General features: G+C 33.9%; 1 protein-coding gene across 1 annotated transcript; it reads left to right on the top strand.

Annotated features, from left to right (window-relative positions):
- Nucleotides 1–16,885: 16,885 nt before the first annotated feature.
- On the top strand, nt 16,886–22,775 carry gltpd2b (glycolipid transfer protein domain containing 2b). Its single transcript, XM_056458316.1, has 4 exons — nt 16,886–17,142; nt 19,778–19,824; nt 20,163–20,326; nt 21,828–22,775. The coding sequence occupies exons 1-4, from the start codon at nt 17,073–17,075 to the stop codon at nt 22,444–22,446; spliced, it is 900 nt and encodes a 299-aa protein (XP_056314291.1). The 5' UTR covers nt 16,886–17,072; the 3' UTR covers nt 22,447–22,775.
- Nucleotides 22,776–24,737: the final 1,962 nt, after the last annotated feature.

The following is a 24,737-nucleotide window of genomic DNA, read 5'->3' as shown; positions in this document are numbered from 1 at the left end:
TATATATATATATTGTGGTCGTGATTTTCGAAAGTATTACATTGCTTTGTAAACGTAGCATCCGTGACGTCACCCATAGGTTTCTGAAGAGCGCAAAAATATGGAAGGCCATTAGGGCCAAAACGTCTGCAACAAACGCGTTTACACGTTATTACGTGTTAACACGTAATTTACGCGTTAACACGCAATTACGCGTTAACACGTAGGTACGTGTTAACACGTGATTTACGTGTTAACACGCAATTTACGTGTTAACACGTTTTTTTCAAACTAATGTCATTTTTAAACCATTATCATTTAATAAATTCTCCAACCTGCTCATTTTAAAATGTATAATGTCATTTCACTTAAATCACAATAAATGTTTTGCAGTCAATGATCTGTAGTAGATATTTTGTATTATGAAAGGCCAGACATCTTCTGCAATGTTATGTTTGATGGCCGGGGACATTTTAATTCTTGTCATTCAGCTGCTGAGATTTTTTGAAAAACATGTCCAGTGAAATCAGTATGAGCTTTATTTGACAAGTGTGGGCAAACACTCTTGGTGAGGTTTATGTCTGCAAATAATGCACATATTGTAGAACAAACATTTTATAAAAATACTGTTTTTCTTTATAATTGTGTTATACATTTATGCTTGTAATATATATTTATTGTTTACAGAACTTTGGACTATGTACTTTTGTCTCTGTACTGGAAGCTCCAATCACCAAGACAAAATATTCTTGTGTGCAAACAATTGAGGTAAGAAAAACTCAAATTATGATTAACTAAATCAAAATTACAAGATAAAAAGCAGAAATTATTATTTAAGAACTCAAAATTATGACTGAATAAATCTGTAGAAATTACATTACAACAATAGGTGGCCACAAAGCACTATCTAAATGTGGAACTTAATTTTCTAAGGATGATTTTATAAAAAGTTTAATTTAAAAACAAAAAAAAAAGGCTCGTTATTTAATCTTTAACTGAGAATTGTGTGAAAATATAGATTTATTTTACATAAAACATATTATTCAAAAACATTATATTTGAACATGTACATATTTGTAATAGTTATATAAATAGGGTAAGGGGCAATTTTTTCGATATTCATTTTCTTTTCGGCTTAGTCCCTTTAGTAATTTGGGTTCACCACAGGTGAATGAACCGCCAACTCATCCAGAACGTTTTCAGTTGTAGCCCAGCACTGGGAAACGTGTACACACACACACACACACACACACACACACGACAATTTAGCCTACCTAATTCATCTGTACGGCATGTCTTTGGACTTGTGGGGGAAACCGGAGCACCCAGAGGAAACCCACACAAACGAGGGGAGAACATGCAAACTCCACACAGAAATACCAACTGACTCAGCCGAGGCTCGAACCAGCAACCTTCTTGCTGTGAGGCGACAGCATACTGCGCCACCGCATCACATTGAAATGCATTTTAAAATACTAACTACATCCATTTTACATGTATCGAAAAACTACAAAATACAGCAGCCACAAATATATCTAAATAAAACACTTTTACAAGAGAGCATTGCATAGTCGGTCAATCTCTTTATCATTAAACTGACTAAGTTAAGTAAACAATGTTTGACAGCAACAGCATTTGAGCAAGTTTAATTCAGCTTCTGTCAACTTATTCACCTCTACATGAGGAGGTATTCATAAACTAGTTTCTTTCAAATATAAATTTCATACAGAAAGTACTGTCTTGAGGAGGTTCGCTGTTAAAGAAAAAAAAATAGATAAAGAGTTAGACTATATTGCTTCATTGTGTTGTCATCCATTGAGTGGCCAGTAAAATGGACAATCTCTTAACAGTCTTAAATTTTAAAAGTTATATAAATAGGTTACTTAAATGTTTTTATTAAAAAATCTAAACTCAAATGTAAATACCATTTTCTGAAAACTACTAAAATATCCAGTTTTAATAATTTCCATAAATCATGTTTTCAAGTGTACTCTTTAAAAGGTTATATATATATATATATATATATATATATATATATATATATATATATATATATATATATATATATATATATATATATATATATATATATATATATATTTTTTTTTTTTTTTTTGTAAATCAAGGAGCTCGTTTGAAATAAGATGTAACAGACTAAAATTTGGTACAAATATTGAATTAGAATTAAAGAAATGTGGAGAACACACTTCAATCCTCAGCCCAAGAGTGAGGAGTCAGCACAAGGTTAGAGGAGAGAAAAAAAAACAAAAAAAAAAGGATTTTATTTTATAGAAATATGTTTATTAGAAATATTGGAACTTTAATAGAAACTAGTTGTCAAGCTGAGGGAGTATAGCCTAACCACAAAGAGAAAGCAGCTAAATTTAGAGGACTAGCAATGCAAAAAATAATAATAAATAAAACAAACAAAACTCAAAGATAGAGGGGAAAAAAAAGAAGAAAAAAAACCCCGAACAGGTGAAAAGATATACAAAATAAAAGGCACTCATCCTTTAGTCACACTTGGAAGTAAATCTCAAATCAAGTACACAAAATAATAAATAGTAATGGACATGCAGGCGCAATAATATTAATTTGGCTTTAAGGCTTAATCCAACTACCACAACCACTAGTGACCACAATCACAAATACCAACTAAGAAGTGTTCCTCAACTCACTATAGCTTCAGAAGCCAGTATTTATAGCCAAACCACTCTGACTCAGGCAGGTTCAGCTGGGCAGAGCACAAGGGTGACATTTTTGGAAAAGGTCAAAGGTGGAAAATCAGAGTGGAGCACAATACAATATTCAAGGCTTACACATAAAATTATGTTTTGGCTGTAACAAATACAAAACATAAAACATGACAACCGTAAAAATGGACTCATCCTGTTGTATAGACTGGAGTAGTATTAAATATTTGTGCATTATATATACTGTTTTATGCCACTTTAACATCTTTAGACAGAATTGTAATATATATATATATATATATATATATATATATATATATATATATATATATATATATATATATATATATGATTAATTGGTATATTTGTATGTCTTGATATTTATTTGAAATGATATGTTTTATACTATATAATAGAAATTAACAATTTAAATCTCATTTTCAGTTAAAGATTCAATTTACTATAAAGATTTCATGTTTCATTAGATTAATCATTCACCTCCACCTTGGACCTCCAATTTTGATTTTTATCCAATAATTTCGACTTTTCTAAATCATAATCTTTATTTCTAAAGCATGATTTCCTGGCAGAAACTGGCTTCGATAAATAACTGAACCAGACATTAAACAGCAGCGATACTTGCTGCTTTCGGTTTGTATTTCTTAACGCACTTCCGCGTGCGTTACTCTCCCGTCATGATCTTGGTTGATGAGGTAAGGCCACCGTAAGTGCAGCGTAGTGCTTCGGTCACTGCATCATGAATAATTCAAGTAAAACGTAGCTGTGGTGTCCCGATGACTGTGTCTGTCGTAACTGCTCGTAATCCTTCTCCTAAATATTAATGTGGTGATGCGCGCAATCGTTTTGTTACACAATGGCTACGTCGAGCCTACGCCATCTGGTCCACTTCCTTAAAAGGAGCTCAACATATTTGGCAGCGAGGAATAAGGCAGAGATTGCGCTGAGACAGTTTTTTATTTCAATTTCCGATAGCCTGCTTCTTTACCAGTCATCTAACTGTAAAATAACGTTGGGCTGTATTCATACGAGGATAAAAAAAAATCGAGAGAGAGAGAGAGAGACTAGCGAAAATAATTTTAATGAAATAGTCTACAATAACAAACCGTATGCCTTTTCGGGGGTTGCTGAATAAACTTATAGACCGTCCTTTTTAGTACGAGCTCTGATAAACCGTCATGAAATGCCCATACTGTTCTCTCATCATTTCTTTTTAGCTCTGAAAAACGGATTTCTTGTCAAAATAAAAGTCCCGCATAAACAATAGAAGTAAAGTGATCCTTAAACATAAAGAAATGTAAGATAACTCTTATTAACGCCTGTTACAGTGTTAATTAACACATTAGTGGTAACAAGAACAAACAATGAACAAATGTAACATTAGATAATGCTGGAGTGTACACTACAATAAGGTTCATAATTACACTCACAAATGCTTTGTTAATGGTAATAGTAAATCATATTAATTAATGGTTAACAAGCATGAAAAACATGCAGGTTGAAGCTGAGAATTCCAATACTCTAAAACCTGCATGTTATTCATGCTTGTTCACTACACAAAGACATTTATTTCAGACAGATTCCTCTGGCATCCAATGTTCTTCCTGATGGATGTGGCTCTTCTTCTTCATTTGGTGATTTACCCTGGATAACGTGGCTCTTGATCATCTCAAACAAATACGTTCTGTCTTGGTCACAGATGCACCAGCGAGACGCACACCAACAGTTTATCCTCTTTTTAATTCTGATATGTCACTCATTATGTTGTGTGCATTGCGATATTTTAAGAAAAACTCTGTTACTAAACCTTCACAGTCTGCTCTTACTGCTGGAATCCGCAATCAATAAAGATTGGTCACCAAGGAGATATGAGTCCTCTCGCGCGCGCACTCGGTCTCTCTCCTTTCGCTTAAATTACAGTTAGCTTAGTCCATAAACAATCCTTGTATAAAATACATAATTTATCCAGGCCTAAACCGAATATGCAATATTATCCTTGCATAATTATCAAAGCGAAATAAGCTAGGGCTCATTTTATATATAAACTATACATATACATTTTAATGAAATTTTAAGTAATGGAACATTATACGTAAAAAAAAAAATTTATACAGTAGGGTAGGTTACAGGCTAAATAAATGCGCCTCATCAGCTGAACATCGCTGCGGTCACCGCACGCGCTTCTGTGTAATGCTTCATAAAGAACTGATGACAGACACAATCTCAATAAACACTTGACGCTTGCTGTCAACTAGGTAGGTAATTAAGGACATTTGTTGTGACAATAATAGGATCTGTTGTTGTCAAATATGTTTCCTCATATGTTATAATATTTTTGTTGAAAATCTGTAATAGTGTGCCTCAATGCCAGTAAAATAATCAGCCTTGGTATTTAATGTATATTTCCTGCCAGTTTATCGCAGGCAAACTAAATTGTGGTCAGTTTTACTTATTATACTGTGCCTTGACTGGCTATATAGTTCAAAAGCAAAATGGTTGGCTATGTGGAAAAATATAATTCACAATGCAAAACCCTGGCCCTGCAGTTATCTCTCTCTGAAAAAAAAAATCTTATAGCCTATAGCCTACTCTTTTCGGTTTAGAATATGGGACTATGGGATTTTTTTAATACATTATACTATTCTATTCCCTATACTGAACCAACATAACATATATATATATATATATATATATATATATATATATATATATATATATATATATATATATATATATATATATATATATATATATATATAGTTTTATAGTTTTAAGGACATTTTAATATTTAAGCATTTTGATTTATTGGCTGCACATTGGGCTCATGAATACCGCACAAACTTGTGGGTAAAAAAATTATAATTTAAGCTTATTATAAATTAGCAGTTGGTCAAATATTACCATAATGACAATAAGTAATTATTAGGCTATTAATACAGCCAGTTATTCCGTTTATGGCTGTGACAACGTCCTGAAAAAATAGCTGGCGAGAATCACATTGGTTTTAACACTGAATAAATTAATAAGCTAATTTATAATAAGCTTAAATTAATTTTTTTTTTCATTAGCCACACTTTATTATGTGTGTGTGGTATTTATGACCCAGATGTGTAGCCAATGAAACAAAATGCTTAAACATTAAAATGTAAGGTTTAGAAAATTAAAGTATAGAAAAGTGCAACAGCAACAGGTAACAATTTTTCTTTTGAAATAGATAGCCAGTCGAAGCACAGCACATCCCAGTATTATAGAGATATTATTAGCTTATAATAATAATTGTCAGGAATCCTTCTGGACTGTCAGATTTATTCACTGCACCTGCACAGCCCCAATCACCAGAATACTAAATCACCTTCACCTGTTGCTCATCACCCTGCTCGCACTACATAAGCCTGGAACATTCACTCATTCTCTGTCTGATCTATTTGTTAGTACCCAGACTCGGTTCTCTTTGACTTGATAGCTTCTGCCTGCCTGCCTGCCTGCCTGCCTGCCTGCCTGCCTGCCCACCAGTTTGCCTGTCATCCCGTCTGTTATTTCGTGCTGTGAATCCTGTACTGTGTTTAACTCCACCGGCATCATCTTGTTTTCAGTTACCACCCAAAGTTAAGTTCTGTTTGTTTTGCTTTCTTTTACGCTGGTGTTGATGATATTTCTGTTCTAAACAACCTCAACATTGTTTAAAGTATCATTAAATATCCATTCTTTGTTAATCTGCCTTTTTGTCTTCTTTCTGATCCATAATAATAAGAAGAATAGACATTTTGTTTGGACCTAATGTGCATTTTTTTTTTTTCCCAACAAGCACCATTTTTCATTCTGCAGGCTGTTCGCTCAGGCAGATGGTCGAATATTTGTAACCTAGCCTATAATAAATAAAAAGCAGAGTTATTCTTCAATTAGGTGCTCTATTAGGCACAATTTTAAGAGTATCTTGTAGTGTGCTGTGCCGCAGTTTTCATATCTTCTAGTGTGCGTACGTTTAAGATTTGGGATAATGAAATCGCAGAAGATTCGCCTCGTGTGCGCTGCAACCAGATTTTATTATCGGTTAGGATTTTAAAACTCCTGCAGCAAGTGAGGAGAAAATGAAAGCACCATAATCTTTAAAATAATGAGAAATTAAAAATGTAGCAGACATATGACAGGGGTTTGAGACACAACAATTACAGTAGATTACTAATCAAACCCTTTTCCACACAACAAAAGAAATCATTTCTTGGAAAATTATCTTTTTGAAACATTTGATTTAATATAATTTATATCTTAATTGTAATGTGTGGGTGTTTTTTTTTATTATTATTATTATTTTTTTTTTTTTTGTGTGTCCGTTATCTACACAATAAACGAGAGAATACCATCTGAAGTGCACAAGTCCGCTATATGCTTCAGCGCCAAAACACTATTTGTTAAATTTTATGTGCAATATTTACTGTTTTAGAGAAGTCTGATTTATACTGTTGTGATTATTAATGACATTATCATTCATTGCGCAGGTCTCTTTGAATGAGCCAGGCTTTACAAGCTATTTGCAGCACTGACCTTGTTCCCAGATTACTTCGGAAGAACAAACTTGGTTGGATGATAGAACTCAGAAACTCATTGTGAGAACGGAGATGCTCTGTGCATGCCTATGCAATGCGTTATTTATATTTAATTTGAGAGTCTACATGCTGAATTGTGCCAGTCTGTCAAGATAAAATTACCAACAACATCTTAATATTTTAAAGTAAGTATTAAAGTTTGCATAATAATTGAGATATATATATATATATATATATATATATATATATATATATATATATATATATATATATATATATATATATATATATATATATATATATATAATATAATATAATATAATATAATATACACACACTATAAGACTTATTATGACTCCAGAAGAATTATTTTTGTTGTATAGGACACTGCGACATAGATAATACTGTGAATTTCCTTTGTTCGTTAAAGATAATGTGGGAAATATTATTTTAACTTAATTTTGCATTGACTTCAACTGCATGTGTTACCCACTAAAATGCAAAGTTACTTGTCAAATAAATTACCATGGAACATTAATTTGAGTTTAGGTTATTTCATTAGCTTGTTTAAGAAAACTGTGTGCTTGAAAAAATGACATTTTCAGTTAAAGATTTAATAACTCTCTAAAAAAACTTTGTTTTATTAGATTAAACATCTTTAGAGAATTAAGTTCCACATTTAGATGGTTGTTTGACGCCACCTATTGTCATGTAATTTCTACAGATTTATTCAGTCATAATTTTGAGTTATTAAATCATTATTTCGACTTTTTATCTTGTAATTTTGATTTAGTTAATCATAATTTAGTTTTTTCTTAAGGCAGAAAGGAGCTTTGTTATTACATAGTTTTATCGCAACTTGTCAATTATTTATTGTCAATTGTTTTCACACAAGAATATTTTGTCTTGGTGATTGGAGCTTCCAGTACAGAGACAAAAGTACATAGTCCAAAGTTCTGTAAACAATAAATATATATTACAAGCATAAATGTATAACACAATTATAAAGAAAAACAGTATTTTTATAAAATGTTTGTTCTACAATATGTGCATTATTTGCAGACATAAACCTCACCAAGATAGGTTACTCTGCATTAAATCATTTATGTGTTAAGTAATTATTGACCTGTTACATGTAGTATGAGAATGCACAATCTGCCGCCTCTTCATCTGACAAAACTTCAATTACTGTCTGGTTTGGATCAGCCACCAAATCAGACATAAGACTGCAGCGGACTGTCAGGACAGCGGAGAGGATTATTGCTGTGCACCTGCCCAACCTTCAGATCTTTACACATCTTTATCTCTATACATCTTTATTATTAGATCAGTTGTTAACTGTTTATTTTTATGGTCATGCATATACACAACCATTAGTGTTTATGATTTTTGTAACCAAAATGTTTTATTGTTTATTTTATATCCACTTATGTCATTCTGTGTTCTTGTGTTGATTTGTATGTATCCTGTGCTCCAGAAAAAAAAATACAAAACATTTCTTGTGTTTGCCCACACTTGTCAAATAAAGCTCATACGGATTTCTCTGGACCCATTTTCAAAGAAATCTCAGCAGCTGAATTACAAGAATTAAAATGTCCCCGGCCATCAAACATAACATTGCAGAAGATCTCTGGTCTTTCATAATACAAAATATCTACTACAGATCATTGACTGCAAAACATTTATTGTGATTTAAGTGAAATGACATTATACATTTTAAAATGAGCAGGTTGGAGAAATTATTAAATAATAGTGCTTTAAAAATGACATTAGTTTAAAAAAACGTGTTAACACGTAAATTGCGTGTTAACACGTAAATCACGTGTTAACACGTACCTACGTGTTAACGCGTAATTGCGTGTTAACGCGTAAATTACGTGTTAACACGTAATAACGTGTAAACGCGTTTGTTGCAGACGTTTTGGCCCTAATGGCCTTCCATACAAAAAAAGCCACAAGTAGGGAGGAGCCAAGATGGCAGCGGAGTGAATGGTCATGGTTTTTAGCGCTTAGGTACTACGAGGAGTTTTAAAGTTAACAAAACAGTTATTTAGCATGTAATGTCCTAAATTTTGATAGTTTTTTTGTTCTTGAAATTTTTTCACGGACATTATTTATTCTCTGACGTGACAATGGGAAAAAAAAGAAAGAATCAGTCCCTCCAGGAAAGTGCTATATTGGCTGGATACCTCGTGGAAGAAAGGGGCATGGAGTCTGCAAACATGGAGAACATAGATCTTGAGACAGAAATTGGTGCCAATGAAGAGGTTTTTGCAAAGCCTATTTGTTCTACTCCATCAAAGAATCCTACGAGGTCAAAAGGTACGGATGAAATCTCCTTATCTACACTCCTTGACGCGATTCAGAGGCTAACCGCTAAAATGGATGAAACGCACGACAAGGTGATTTCCATTGATAACACGGTCGCAGTCTCCTGTGGAAAACTAGATAAATTGTCTGAAAAAGTCTCCCACATGAGTGAAGAGATCAAGTCGCATGGCCTAAGAATAGCTCAAATTGAGAAGGAGAATAAAGTATTGCAGGCAGAAAACCTACGCCTTAAAGAAAACTTTGACGAAATGCAGCGCTACTCCAGGCGATGGAATCTCAAGTTACAAGGGGTTCCAGAGCGCGACGGAGAAGACACAAGAAGCGTGACGATCAGCATCCTGAAACAGGTGGTTCCTGGTATACAAGAGAAGATGGAAGATGTAATTGATGTGGCTCACCGCCTGGGGCTAAGGAGATCTGACGGAGCACCTCGTAACATCGTGATGCGTTTTACTATGCGTACGTTCAGGGACATTGTATGGCGAGCTGCAAAAGACTCTCGCTATCTTGCGGAAAACAAAATTCGCATCAAGGAGGCGTTAATCAAACAGGATGTGGATGCTAGAGCAAAATTATGGCCTTTAGTCAAGAAGGCTCGTGAGGAAGGCAAAAAGGTTTCGTGGAATGGCCCCTTTGCTTTTGTTGCTGGAAAAAAGCTTGAACTTATCTCCTAAAAATCTCACGGAATGTAGCCGAACGTAACTTTTGAGTTATCTAAGCAATCTCCAATTGAAGAATAACTAACGTTATTTCCGAGACTTTTCTTTTTCCCTATTGACTGTTACGACTATATTTTATATGTAATTTGTCCCTAAATAAGTAATTGTACTACTGGCTAAGGTTCATGTTAGCTTTATCCTCCTCTTTGCCGTTACTCGTTTACAGCGGTAAGTTCAAGAAGTGAGCATTGTTAATTTTGTTCTACTTGCATTCAACTTTATTGTATTTTTTTTTTTTTTTAATCTCTGTTTCTAGTTATTCTTTTTTATATATGAAAATGCAAAACTTTGAGTTTAACTCTTTGAGTATTATTTCGTTAAATACCCGTGGCTTGAGAGATCTTACTAAAAGAAAAGCTTTATTTTTATATTGTAGGAAAATGAATGCTGACTTAATACTTCTACAAGAAACCCATTCTTGTGAGAATGATGTACGTTTTTGGAAATCACAGTGGGGTGATAAGGCCTATTTTAGTCATGGGTCTAATCATTCAGCGGGTGTTATCACTCTCATTAATAAATTTAAAGGAGATATTGTTGAATCTCTGGCCTCTACAGAGGGTAGATGGGTTATTCTTGTCACTAAACTTGATAACGCAGTCTTTATAATAGTTAATATATATGGCCACAATTTAACTTCTGTCAACAAAGCTCTTATTTCACTATTACAGATAAAAATTGAAGCTTTAAAGAATAAATATCAACAGGCCTTTGTTATATTTGCTGGAGACTTTAATGAGGTTTTAGATAATTCATCTGACCGATATCCCCCCAAAATGAGTCACAGTAATGACATTATTTATACTTTGTGTGATTATCTTCAAATAACAGATGCTTGGCGACATTTTCATCCTGATGTGAAGGAATATACTTGGAGTAATAATCTACAAACTTATAAATCTAGAATAGATTTTTTCCTTATTTCTCAACAGTTGTTACAATTTGTATTTGATGTAAGTCACCAGTATGCTCCTTTTTCTGATCATTTAGTAATTAGACTAGTTTTGCAAACGAATCGTAAGGAGAATACCTTACGTGGTTACTGGAAATTGAATAATAATTTGTTAAACGATAGAATTTTTAATAATCAGATTAAATATTTAGCTATTGAAATATTTTCAAAAAGTGTAAGTAAGTCACATGCTGCTAGTTGGGACTATTTTAAATTTAAAGCTAGAGCCCTAGCTATAAACCGATCTAAAGCCTTAAGAGTGGTTAATGCCAGTAAAGAAGCTAATTTATTAAGTAATATAAATGCCTTGATTAGAAAAGAAAATCTCACTGTTCAAGAAATTACTCAGTTAAAATCCTGTCAATTAGAATTAGACCAGTTGTATATAGAAATTGTTAAAGGTGCTTTCGTTAGATCCAGAGCAAAGTGGATTGAGCAGGGAGAGAAAAATACAAGTTTCTTTTTCTCACTTGAGAAAAGAAATTTTAAAAGAAAGAGTATTTCTGCTCTACAAATAAATAATTCCTTATCTAAAAATCCTGAAGAAATTGGAAATTTTATTTCAAAATTTTATAGAAACCTATATTCACTTGACTCTCAGGCAAGCCAAAATAGATCTTACATACAACAAATAGAAAACTACATACCTCAGATAAGCAATGAGTTTAAAATATTATGTGAAGCTCCACTTTCATTAAATGAAATTAGGGATGCAATGAAATTAATGAAAAAAGGGAAGTCGCCTGGCTCTGATGGCCTAACATTAGAATTTTTTATACATTTTTGGGAATTTTTGGAGCAACCCTTTCTTTTAATGCTTCAAGAGTGTGTAGAAAATGGATCAATGACCCCCACTATGAAACAAGGCGTGATATCTCTCATTCCCAAACCAGACAAAGACCCAACTATTATTGACAATTGGCGTCCTATTACTCTTCTAAATTTTGATTATAAATTACTTGCTTCCATATTTGCCAAAAGATTAAAACAACATTTACATTATATTATAAATGAAACACAGACTGGATTTATAAAAGGACGTCATATTAGTTGTAATACTCGATTGGTGCTGGATCTAATTGATTATAAAAATGAAATTGATTCTGATGCTATTATCTTATTTCTCGATTTTTACAAGGCTTTCGACACCGTAAAGCACGAATTCCTTATAGACTCTTTGAAAGCCTTCGGATTCCCCTTAAAATTTCTTAATATGGTACAAATGTTGTACAAAGATATTAATAGCTGTGTAATTTTAAATTCATGTACTTCACCAAGATTTCCTGTGCTCCGTGGTATACGACAGGGCTGTCCCTTGAGCCCATTCTTATTTTTATTTGTTGTAGAAATTCTATCTATAGATATTCTACACAATAATAATTTGGTTGGTATTAATATCTTTAACAGAGAGATTCGCATATCACAATTAGCAGATGACACTACACTATTTTTAAAGGATAAACATCAAGTGTCTCCAGTTTTAACCATTATTAATGCATTCTCTGATGCTTCTGGACTCAAGCTAAACTTATTAAAGTGTGAAATTATTTGCTTGTACGACACCTTAGATGCAAAAATTGAAAATATACCAATCAAAAATGAAGTAAAATACTTAGGAATTAATATAACAAAAAATCTAATTAGCAGACAGTTTCTGAATTTTTCAACAAGATTATCTAAAGTAAAATATATTTTTAACAGTTGGCTCCAAAGAGATTTATCAATTCTAGGCAGAGTCTTCTTAACCAAAACAGATGGATTATCTAGATTTGTGTACCCCGCATTATCTTTAGCAGTAGATAATCACACCTCTAAAAAAATTGATAAAGTTTTTCTTGACTTTATTTGGAATAATAAACCTCACAAATTGAAGAAACATGTGTTATCAAATAAAAGGAGTGAGGGGGGGCTTGAAGTCCTAAATTTTGATGACACCAATAATACATTTAAAATCAATTGGCTAAAGAGATGTTTGCTTAGCTCAGACTCTATGTGGTATTTTATTCCTAATAATATATTTAAAAAGATTGGTGGCCTTTCTTTTTTAATGAAATGCAATTACTCTGTTGGTAAATTGCCTATTAAATTAGCTAAATTCCATCAACAAGCTCTATTAGCCTGGAAACTGACTTACAGCCACAATTTCTCACCCCACAAGACCATTTTATGGAATAATGTAGACATTAAGATAAATAATAAATCTTTTTTCTGGGATAAATGGTTTAACAAAAACATTATTTTTGTTTCTGATCTTTTTGATTGTAACGGGGATCTTTTAACTTATGAGAGTTTTATAAACATTAATCAATTCCCTGTTCGATACATGGAATTTAAGTCAATTATAAAGGCTATACCTAGTGGATTACTATGTTTGATGAAAGCAGCTCTTAGTTATGAGACAAGTTCCAAACAATTATCACAGTTATACCTAGGAGGAAAATCTATTCTTACTAAAGAATGCAATAATAAGTTCATACGTCAAGTGTCCCAGTCACATAATGCAATTACTCCTAGAGGAAAGTTTTTTTGGGGTTCCATAATTGTTAATATTAAATGGAGAAAAACATGGTTATTACCATATAAATTCTGTATTCCTAATAAAATGAAAGAGGTGCACTTTAAAATTCTGCATAATATTTACCCATGTAATGCACTTTTATCCAAATTTTGTGATGTTACTGATAGTTGCACATTTTGTAAGAATGAGCGTGAAGACATTTGTCATTTATTTTTTTCTTGTAACGTGTCATCACTGTTTTGGAATGATTTAAGTTCATATTGTTTTTCCAAGGTTAATATGAGTGGTAATTTACACCTTAAGGATGTTATTTGTTATTTTGAAAACCAAAACAAGTCGTTAGAAGCCACTGTGAACTTTTTTATACTTGTTGGGAAATTTTACTTTCACAAACAGAGGTTCCTTAAAAAAAGTCCAATCTTTATAGACTTCCTATGTGAAATAGAACACTTAATTAAATCGCTTAGATTAATTGAAAATAAGAAATGTGCTTCTCTCTTGAGCAAATATGATGAGATCTTTCTTGCTACTTGAATAGTTATTTTCTTTTATTGCACTGTCTTTTAAATTTTTATTGTATTTATTTAATTTTATTTGTTTATTTTATGTATTGTATTTTGGTTTGTTCTTTATCTTGTGCATCTAATGTGATTATTGTGTAAAAGAACTGTTATCTTTTACTGTATTTTAAGTTATATTATACAGTTTCTTGAAGTTAATAAAAAAAAAAAAAAAAAAAAAAAAAGCCACAAGTAGGCGCGGCCAACCGTCGCCATTTTGTTCGCGCGTCATCGCAACCACGGCGGGATACCAAACAAGGGCAAAGAGGCGGAGAGTGAGCGGAGCTCCAGACACCTGCTGGCACTTTGCTTAGACCTGGCAGACAGACTTTAACTTTGGGAGAAACGCTTGATACTTTATTACCTGCGACTCGTTTGTGTTCTGACCACATGTGCTTGGCTGTACACTATATCAATAAAGTGATTAGACTTTCAAAAACACTGTTGTAATACATTGAGCCACTAAACATTGTTCTTATGACGTTTTTCTACAGGAGGTAAACGCGAATTACTTCCAAACACTTCAGATCTGTGTGTGTGTGTTAGTAAATGCAAGACTATTGATAAAATCCAGCATAACACTGTATGACAACGCTTCAGATGACTGTTCTAGAGCCTACAGCTAATCAATCTGTCACATTCTGAAGTGCTTTACGGGTCTAAAGAAAAATATTAATGATAAATGATCTTAAATAAAACAAATACATTTATAGAGATGGTATACAAGTATATAACTTTACTCACATGGGAAACGGAGGCCACGTGAACGGTTTGTGAGCACAATTAAATGCACACAGCATCTCATATCATCTGATAATTGTAAGAAATAAGTCCAAAAGGCAGCTGATTGTGTAAAGCCAGATAAAACAACACAAAAATACGACGAATATGCCGAGATCAGTGGCTAATCTGCCGGATTCAGCTGAGGTGAAGTTGATAGTGAGAAAACGGTGGGAAATTTGTCAGTTTTGGGTGAACTATCCATTTACTGAAGTAAAATGTATTTTAATTTCCAGTAGGGGGAGCTCTGATCCTTATAAATGAAAGTTGTTCAGGAGTACTTGGCATCATGTTCGGTACAGTATAGAAAAAAAGCTTATGCTGGTGCTTTTGTGCCTCCAAGGCCTTTATTTAATAAAAAAAAAGTTCAAACATGCAAAGTTAGAGTTAAATTAGACTTTTGTACATAGTTACATTTAATTTTGTGATTTCAGTAATTTGTAGAAATGGATGTTTTTTTTTTCAGTTTACATTTCAGTTTTTCCTCCAGTTGGTACTTTAGAGATTGAAAAGGGATTGGCTAGACAACAGGGTCTCACAAATAGTTCATTGGGGAAATCCATAAGCCTAATGTTCTATACAACTGACATTCATTCATTCGTTTTCTTTTTGGCTTTGTCCCTTTATTCATCAGGGCTCGCCGCAGCGGCATGAACCACCAACTTATCCAGCATATGTTTTACACAGCGGATGCCCTTCAAGCTGCAACCCAATACTGGGAAACACCTATACACTACGGCCAATTTAGATTACCCAATTCACCTGTACCACATGTCTTTGGACTGTGGGGGAAACCGGAGCACTTGGAGGAAACCCAGCTAGGGCTTGAACCAGCGACCTTCTTGCTGTAAAGCAACAGTGCTAACCACTAAGCCACCATGCCTAAAACAATTGACAAGTTTATTTTAAAAAAATATATATTTTATATTGAGAGGTTTCAACTCAGAGTCAAAAATATATATTTTTCTTGTTTTGTATTGACATCTAGTGTACAATATCATCATGAAATAATGATTATAAAAAGGGTAATGACACAAATAATAACCAATAATGATGCACGTATGAATGCAAATTAATGCTATTGGTCAGATAATGTCATCAAATGAGTGGCATGTTTGCTACATTTTTGTGCATGTCTATGTCACAGATGCCTATAAATCAGCAGTTGGGTCTAAATATAGTGACACAGAGACAACCTGCTAATGCCTACAGACACACTTACTCTGCCAAACTGGGGCACTGAAATTCATCAGCTTTCAAATCAGATGGGTGAGGTTTTTTAGGGCATGACGGCTTTTTTAAGGTGCTCACTGACATTTCAGGTCACAGTGGCTGTCCAGTGTTAACTTGATTAACAGTGACCTTGTCGTGCAGTAAATCTTCATTTAAAACTTTTATAAGAATTAAAAAAATACTAAAACAATATATGAATATGAGTAAAAAAAGTTAAAGCACACCAGTATAAATTATCTAGCGTCCTGCCCAAAGATTTAAATTCAGTATTTGCATGTGGTGAATTTTGAGTTGAACATTTGAATGGGACATTTGAATCTTTTAAAGACAATAGTTTTTTCCTCAGTCTTTTTGAGAGATAAACAAATTAGTCAAATAAAACTTGGACCTTCTCTTGTGTATTCCAGGATTTCACTATTTATTTGTGACACGTGTTGTACGAGTCTGACTGTGTAAAGGTTACTACAGGTTGCTTGGGGCTTGCCTAATAAGGAGTGATTTGTTGTTCCTGACTAATCTATGGACTTTCAGATTGAGCAACATTTCTGGAGACTGACAAAGGCTAGGATTTGCCTGCCAGTTCGTTGTGGAGAGAAGAAGAATACAGAATACACTGTATAGGAGAAGAAAGGACACATAAGAGAGGACACTGGAAGTGGAGGAGAGATGCTGAGGGGAGAGAGAGGAAGCACATAGACTGAGACTGAGCGAGGAGATGCACTAAAGTGGAGAACACTGAAACATTATGGATGTCAGATGCAGGGCTTGTGTTGTTGTCATCTTCGTCCTCCTGTTGCTTGGCTCGTTGTGCTTACGTAAGTATTTTTGTTCACATATTATTATGTTCCATAGTTAACTGACTTGACAGTGTTTATGAATCATTGCTAACGTTCATGAAATTAAAATAAAACTTGTTCACAGAAGCTACAAAATATTTTAAAAAAGTAAATTATAAAAATCAAAAGTTGTATTTGTTATTGTAGAAATTGGCATTAATTAAGACTTTAAAAGTATTTTTTATGAAGTGTACATAACGAATATTAACATATATAGCATTAACATTAATATATATACAGTATTGTACAGAATTCATTTAATTAATCAAAAATCCCTACTTATATTTTTAAGGTTGCAGGGAGTTCACCCAAAAATTAAAATTTACTATAGTAATCGTGTCGTTTCAAACCTGGAAGACTTTCTTTCAAGTTATTTTTGAAGATGTTGGTAGCCAAATTGTTTTTGGGGCTGCAATCCCATTCTGCAAATTTTTCTAAATATCAAGTTAAAACATTAGTTTAAATTCCTATAACTAACGCACAGAAGATATAACTCTTTTCACAGTAACTTGCTGTAATCATGCTACCTGCCTTAATTTCGCAATAAAATTATGAAAACAACATATTACTGTGAATTTTATAGTTAAATCCTGTAAAAACGTGATATTAATGATATTAACGTGAAATTCTGATCCTAACCCTCATTTTTTTACAGTGTATTCATTAGAAAATATTCAAAAATAAATGATAAAAATCAAAAGCTGTATTTGTTGTTGTTGAAAGTGTCATTTATAAAGACTTTAAAAGTATGTTTCATGACAACTAGTGTAGATGATGAATAATTACAAATATAGTCTTACTGTATTTATTCTTTATACAGAATTTTACAAAAATTCTATTTTTTTTTTAGCAATTTTGATCTTGGTAGTCAATTTCTATCTAAAGGGGCAAAGTAAACATTAAAAAAATGTACCGTCTGTGCCAATAGCCGGTGAGTGTGTTGACACATAACACACTAAAGTGCTGGTGGTGTCCCAAGTTTGATACCTGGTTTGAGCTCCATTATCAATCCTTCCTCTCTCTTACTGCTCCCCATGATTTTCTGTCAATTAATCTCTACTGTCCTTTTCATTTAATGTTAAAAATAATGTGCAGCCATTACCTAATGGTTAGAAAGTTAGACTTGGGGTGCAAAGGTTGCAAGTTTGAGTCTCAGTACCAGCAGGGATTGTTGGTGGGGTGAATATTCAACTTAATATCATGGCTAAGGTGATTCTCTTGAGCAAGGCCTCGAATCTCCAACTGCTCCCTGGGCATGTGTGTTCACTGGTGCAGCCATTTTGGATAAAAGCATTTGCTAAATGCGTAAATGTAAAAAACCTTTGCTTTCTTACTGGTTTTGGCCAACAGACTTTTATTTACCTGAGATAGTCTACAGCAGTGTTTGTGTATTGATTTGGTCCCATACTGTTCATGAAAGATTGTGTTCTTTTTCCTGTGTTTCTCGCCATGCTGTATTTGTATTTTGGACTGTAGCTGTTTTTGATTGTTTGCTGCCTCCCCTGACCTCTCATCTGTTTTGTGGATAACTCTTGTGGGTTACCTCTGTTGCTATTGTTTGCTCCTGCTATTGTTTTGACCCTTGCCTGTTTGACATTTCCTAATAAACACTGCATTTGGATCCTCCGCTCTTGTTGTTATGTCCCATTTCATAATAGAGGAGAGGCATAATCTGTTTGGGGTGCGTTTTTTGGTACTACACCAATTTCTCTTTCTGCAAGTTAATCCATAATAATTTTTGTTTAAATGGTAACTCTCTTTGTTCTAATTTCTAATTTCTTTGTTCTTTTGTTCTTGGTTACCTTTGTTTTAGTTGTTCGTATAATGCCTAGCACACTAAAAATAGGGCTGAAGGATTGTCCCATGAAAAATGGCATGTCTCCCTGTTAGAGGGGCTAAACTGAGCTATTTAAAATTTCTATTGGACTAAATCCCCACCTCTAGTCCAGAGATTTTGTATCACTGCTTTGAAAACCAGCGAGCCAAACAGCATACAGTAGTAAACCTTTGAAGTGGATCAAAACCTTTCATCAAAGTTGTCTTAAAACTATTCAACAACTATTCTCGTCTTAGGAGAATTTTGAAAAACATTTTTGATCAGCTTCAAATGTTGACTACTGTATACTTGAAAGTGAAAGTGTCATGCAAAGAGGCATTTCTAGCATCATGATGATAATTGTCCAGCCAATCAAGAACCTCCTCCTTATGTGGGCCCTCAGGCTTCCCATGCAGGGCTCACTGCAGCCTCACCTTGTTCTTATGTTAATCCAGCCCTGTGCATTTGACTCACTAGTTTGATAATCTAGTTCAAGCCAAGATTATTTAAATATTTTCCACGAAATGTAAATGATTTCACTAGAAGAAACAACAAGAGGAAAAGATAACAGCTAAGAATAAGTTTTATTTATAAATATTTTCAATGAACAATTTTGGTTTATCCGATGCATGGAAATGTTTAGAGAGCTCATAGATGCATTTATGTGCATGGGACAGTTGAAACCAAGCTTTCTTTCTTTGTGAAAATGTGATTTTTAAATACGCATTTGGCTATTTTTCCTTTTCTCATCCTCTTTAAACGTTTCCCATAACTCATCCTCTACCTCTTTCATTGTAGATCGTATTCTAGAACACCATTCTGAAGTTTACAGTGTGAAAATCAAGGTAAGAGTAATGAAGTACATAGATAACACAATATACAGTGGCGTGAAAAAGTATTTGCTCCCTTACTGTTTCTTCATTTTTTTTACCATGTTTGTTACACTTGTTAAAACTTTAATGTATAGGTTTTTATTATTAAAGGAAAACAAAATCCAAAACTACATAGCCCTGTGTGAAAAAAAGTATTAAGGGGCAAACAATTTTTTCACACTACTTCATGTTAGTAGGCTGTTTTTCATTGTAGAGCTTCAGTCTGTGTGTGCCTCATTGCACACCCCTACTCACCCCAGATACAGAATGTCCTCCTTACCTCACTTTTTCATCTCTTGTCTTTTTCTCAGGTCGTGTCTTTGGTAATAGACAACACTTCAGATTCTCCCCTGAGCGTTTGTCCTGATCAGAGTTTTCAGATTGCTTATTTGCTGGCTCACCTGCAGGCAGCGCCACTCGCTGCCAATGATGTTCTGCTGAAGCCATACTTGGCAAGCTGGGATGAGCTTATCAAGTAAGCTAATGTGTATTATGCTTTACTAGTGGCTACATACAACCCCTACTCAAAGTAATTACAAAAATGACAACCTCGAATCAGAAAAAGTTGAGAGAGTAGATAGAAAACGTAAATATAAAAAAATAAAGAACTGATTTCTAAATTTACTTTGACTTGTATTTCATTGCAGACAATACAAAAAAACATTGTTTAATGTGTTCCTCATGTTTTTATTTTTATAAACACATACTCTAATTTTAGTTCTTGCAACACAATTAAAAAAAGTTGGAACAGTAAAGCATTTACCACTTTGAAATGTTGCCATTCCTTTTCACACCGCGTCCCTGGAAAATAAGGCAGCATAGTGTGCTGTAAAATCTCCATATACTTTTCTGCATTAATGGTGCCATCACAGAAATGCATGTTACCTTTGCCAAGGGCATTAAAACAACCCAATACCATGACAGACCCTGGCTTTTGGACTTGCTGCTGATAAAAATCTGGATGATCCTTTTCTTCTTTGGTCTGGAGGACACACCGTTCATTTCTCCCAAAAAATACCTGAAATACCGATTCATTTGACCACAGTACATGATTCCACTGTGTAATGGTCTATCCCAGATGCCTTAGAGCCCAGAGAAATCGACAGTGATTCTGGACACTGTTAACATAGGGCTTTCTTTTGGCGCAGTACAGTTTTAACTGGCATTTGTGGATGTAACTGCATATTGTGGTTCTTGACAAAGGTTTGCCAAAGTAGTTCTGGGCCCATGTGGGGATATCACACATAGATGAATGACAATTCTTGATGCAGTGCTGCCTAAGGTATTGGAGATCACAGTTGTTCTGCTTAGGCTTGCACCCTTGACATTTACACACTGAAATTCCTCCAGATTTCTTGAATCTTTTAATTATATTATGCACTGTTGAATGTGAAATATCCAAATGTCTTTCTTTGAGGAACATTGTTTTTAATAATTTTCTTACATATTTGTTGGCAAACTGGCGATCCTCTGCCCATCTTTGCTCCTAAAGGACTAGACCTTTCTTGGATGCTGCTTTTGTACCAAATACTAATTACAATCACCTGTTGACATCACCTGTTTCAAATCACATCATTAGTTAACCAATTTACCTGATTATTAGCCCTAAATTGCTCCTGTGCCAACTTTTTATGGAATGTGTTGCAGGTCTGAATGACAGAAAAGGATGAATATTTACAAATTAAATGAAGTTGAAATGAAGTTGACAAATTATGTGTTCATATTGTCTGCAATAAAACACACGTCAAAGTAAATTTGTAAATCACTACTTTGTTTTAATTGCGTTTTCCATACTGTCCCAACCTTTTCTGATTTGCGGTTTTATTTGTTTGTTTGTTTGTTTGTATTTATGTATGTTTTGTGTGTGTGTGTGAGGATGTATTGTATTTTATTTTGGGGGCATTGTTTTTCTTATCTTCTATATGTTCTGAAAGTAAAATCATGTCTAATGTATGTCATTTGTTTGTGCTTTTAAGGTTTTTAGAAGCCTTGGGGCCAATAGTGGGTATCATTTCACAAGAAATTGAGTCAAAAACCACCATAATCCGTGACCTGGCACAAAAAGCGGAAGAGGCAGAGAGGAAAATTAATGAAAGAAAATGGACCACTAAGGAATTAGCTCAGAGAAAATCCTCAAACTACAGTAAAATGGACCAGACTCTGTCCTCGGGTTACACTTCCGTTCGGTCTATGATTAAATTGGAGCTGGAGAATGGATTGGTGGATTTCCAGACGCAGACGGACTCTGGCTGCAGGACACTGCTGCGTCTGCACCGTGCTCTGCTCTGGCTGCAGAACTTCCTGCATGAACTGGGGAAAGATGCGGCTAAAGGAGAGCGTCTACGAAGACCTTCTGACCTCTGCAAGGAGACTTACCAGCGTACACTGGCCCGCCATCACTCCTGGTGGGCCAGGAAAGCTGCAGAGCTGGCCTTTCTCGCTATGCCTGAGCGATCTTATTTCTACAAGTTGGTTTGTGTGAAAACCCAGGCAGAGGCGTCTGTGGTGCTGAACAGGGTTGTGAAAGCAATAGAGAAAGTGTATAAGAGAAATGAAGTAGCTCTACAGGAACATGGGATGCTGGATCTGCCCTGAGTATGAACTGAGAAATAAGACCAAAACCAGCTTAAAGAAATGCCATCTAAAATACAAGATATGAACTTTGCCTTATGTTGTCCATCTTATTGATATGCTTGCAGAAAGGTCAAGAATTACTATCCACCAAATTAATCACAACTGGAATTATTGGACTTTTTTTTTTCTTTATATGCAAATTAAAGGTTATATTGTCACTGATGGTTCTATGAGGAACCTTAGACATCCCTGGAACCTTTTTATTCCACAAAATGTTTTTTATTATTGAAAAATATTCTTAAAATTATTAAAATTCTCTTCACATTTCAATAAAATGGTTCTTTTAAGAACTGCTGACTTAAAGCTCCCACTTCTTAAAGATTAGTTCACTCAAAAATAAAAATTCTGTCATTAATTACTCACCCTCATGTGGTTCCAATCTCCTGAGACCTTCGTTGATGAAATTCAAGAGCTCTTTCATCCTCCATAGACAGCAATGGTCCTGAGATTTTCAAAGTCCAGAAATGAAATCGAAAACATTCTCCAAACATTCCATGCGGCTTGGTTCAACTGTAATCAAGCAATAAATATGTCAATATGACTCTGTTGATCTGTATCTTCTCTCATGCGTCAGATCAGGGTGTGTGTTTACTGCAAGAAGTGCAACGTGTAGCCATTAGCGCCAGCACCGCAACATGCAAGTGTCATAATTGTAAATGCGCACTCTGATCTGATACTGAAGACACTGGTGAATAAAGTTGTTTTTACAGTTTTTTTGGCACACAAAATATTCAGGGAGCTTCGTATGTTTACAGTTGAATCACTAAAGCCACCTTTCTCTTTAGTTTAGGACGAGAGAACTCTGATTTCATTTAAAATATCTTTATTTTTTGGAACAAGATCAGGGTGAATAATTAATAACAGAATTTTTATTTTTGGGTGAACTAATCCTTTAGTTCTTCAGTGGCATCACAAAAAAACCTTGCTTTTGGAAACCTTAAAAAGGGTGTTAGTTGATACTTCTTGGGAAAAGTCTTGGATTGATTCTTGTGAAGATATTAGAATATTCATTAGGTTTACCACTGATAGTCTTGATCTGTTGTGCAAGACATGGCAGTGCAGGCTCAGCAAAGCTTGCAGACTTGTTATGTAAGACTAAGTATCAGCATGAAAGTTTTACAATGCACATGCTTTCCTATAGCATGCAGTTTTATAACTGTTACCTATCTAATGATTGTTCTGCCAATATTTAACTTTCTCATGCATGTCCATCTATTCTGGCATGATGACATGACAAACTAGATTGCAATTTTTATTTTTGGAGTGGTCCATTTACAGAAACCACTCAAGTTTTTCACATGTGAGTTTGCACTTAAAAGAAATTACGTTTGTTGTTTGTTCAAACTACTTATTTAAAATAAGCTGAAACAACACAATTCTTGAGGTTTCTTTTGGAACAACTTCATTGTTTTATGTTTAATCCACATTCAATTTGTACAAAAAAAAGTACAACTTACTGTCATTCCTTCATGTTGTCCCAACACAAAACGATAGTGGAACATTTTTATAGTGCATATGAAAAGCACTTAAAGGGAGCTATTAAGGAGAAATGCTTTACATAATGATGATAAACATTTACATTTCTTAATTTAGCAGACACTTTTATGCAAAGTGACTTACAAAGTAAGATAAAAGAAACACTTCAAATCATTTCAGCGAGAGCAGCAATATACAGATGAAATGACAATCCTAAAATAAAGGTTGACATATAGCATGACATCAAGTGTGACATTTATCCCCACAGCATGTCAGATGTGAAATGTGCATATTATTCCAGGAAACCAAAGTTCATGCAAATATAATCATTCTGTCCTCATTGCAATGAAAGTGACTGAGATTCTTTCCTTTAAACTTAAAACAATAACAATATTATTATTGTGAAGTTGTAAACAATAACAATATTATTGTAATGCATTTCACAAGAAAATAAAATGTCATGTTTAAATGTTATCTTTAACACTGAAATACAAATTCAATTAAGTTTAATCAAATGTACATCAATTAAACAGCCTTGAACTTAAAGTAAAATAAAATAAAGTTAGAACCTGATTAACTTATTAAAATAAGTTAAAGCAACATAAAAACATGTTTGAAGTCAGAATTATTAGCCCCCCCACGTTTATTTTTTCTTCCAATTTCTGTTTAACGGAGAGATTTTTTCAACACATTTCTGAACATGATAGTTTTAATAACTCTTCTCTAATAACTGATTTATTTTATCTTTGCCATGATGACAGTAAATAATATTTGAC

The sequence above is a fragment of the Danio aesculapii genome, chromosome 5 (genome assembly GCF_903798145.1).
Source record: "Danio aesculapii chromosome 5, fDanAes4.1, whole genome shotgun sequence".
Taxonomy (NCBI): Eukaryota; Metazoa; Chordata; class Actinopteri; order Cypriniformes; family Danionidae; genus Danio; species Danio aesculapii.
The sequence above is the reverse complement of the archived record's forward strand: the minus strand, read 5'-3'. Positions and strand labels throughout refer to the sequence as shown.

Coding starts and splice junctions, on each gene's coding strand:
- gltpd2b (XM_056458316.1), top strand. CDS start 17,073: ATGGATGTCAGATGCAGGGCTTGTGTTGTTGTCATCTTCGTCCTCCTG. Junction 19,825..20,162: donor TTTACAGTGTGAAAATCAAG/GTAAGAGTAATG, acceptor TCTTTTTCTCAG/GTCGTGTCTTTGGTAATAGA. Junction 20,327..21,827: donor AGCTGGGATGAGCTTATCAA/GTAAGCTAATGT, acceptor TGTGCTTTTAAG/GTTTTTAGAAGCCTTGGGGC.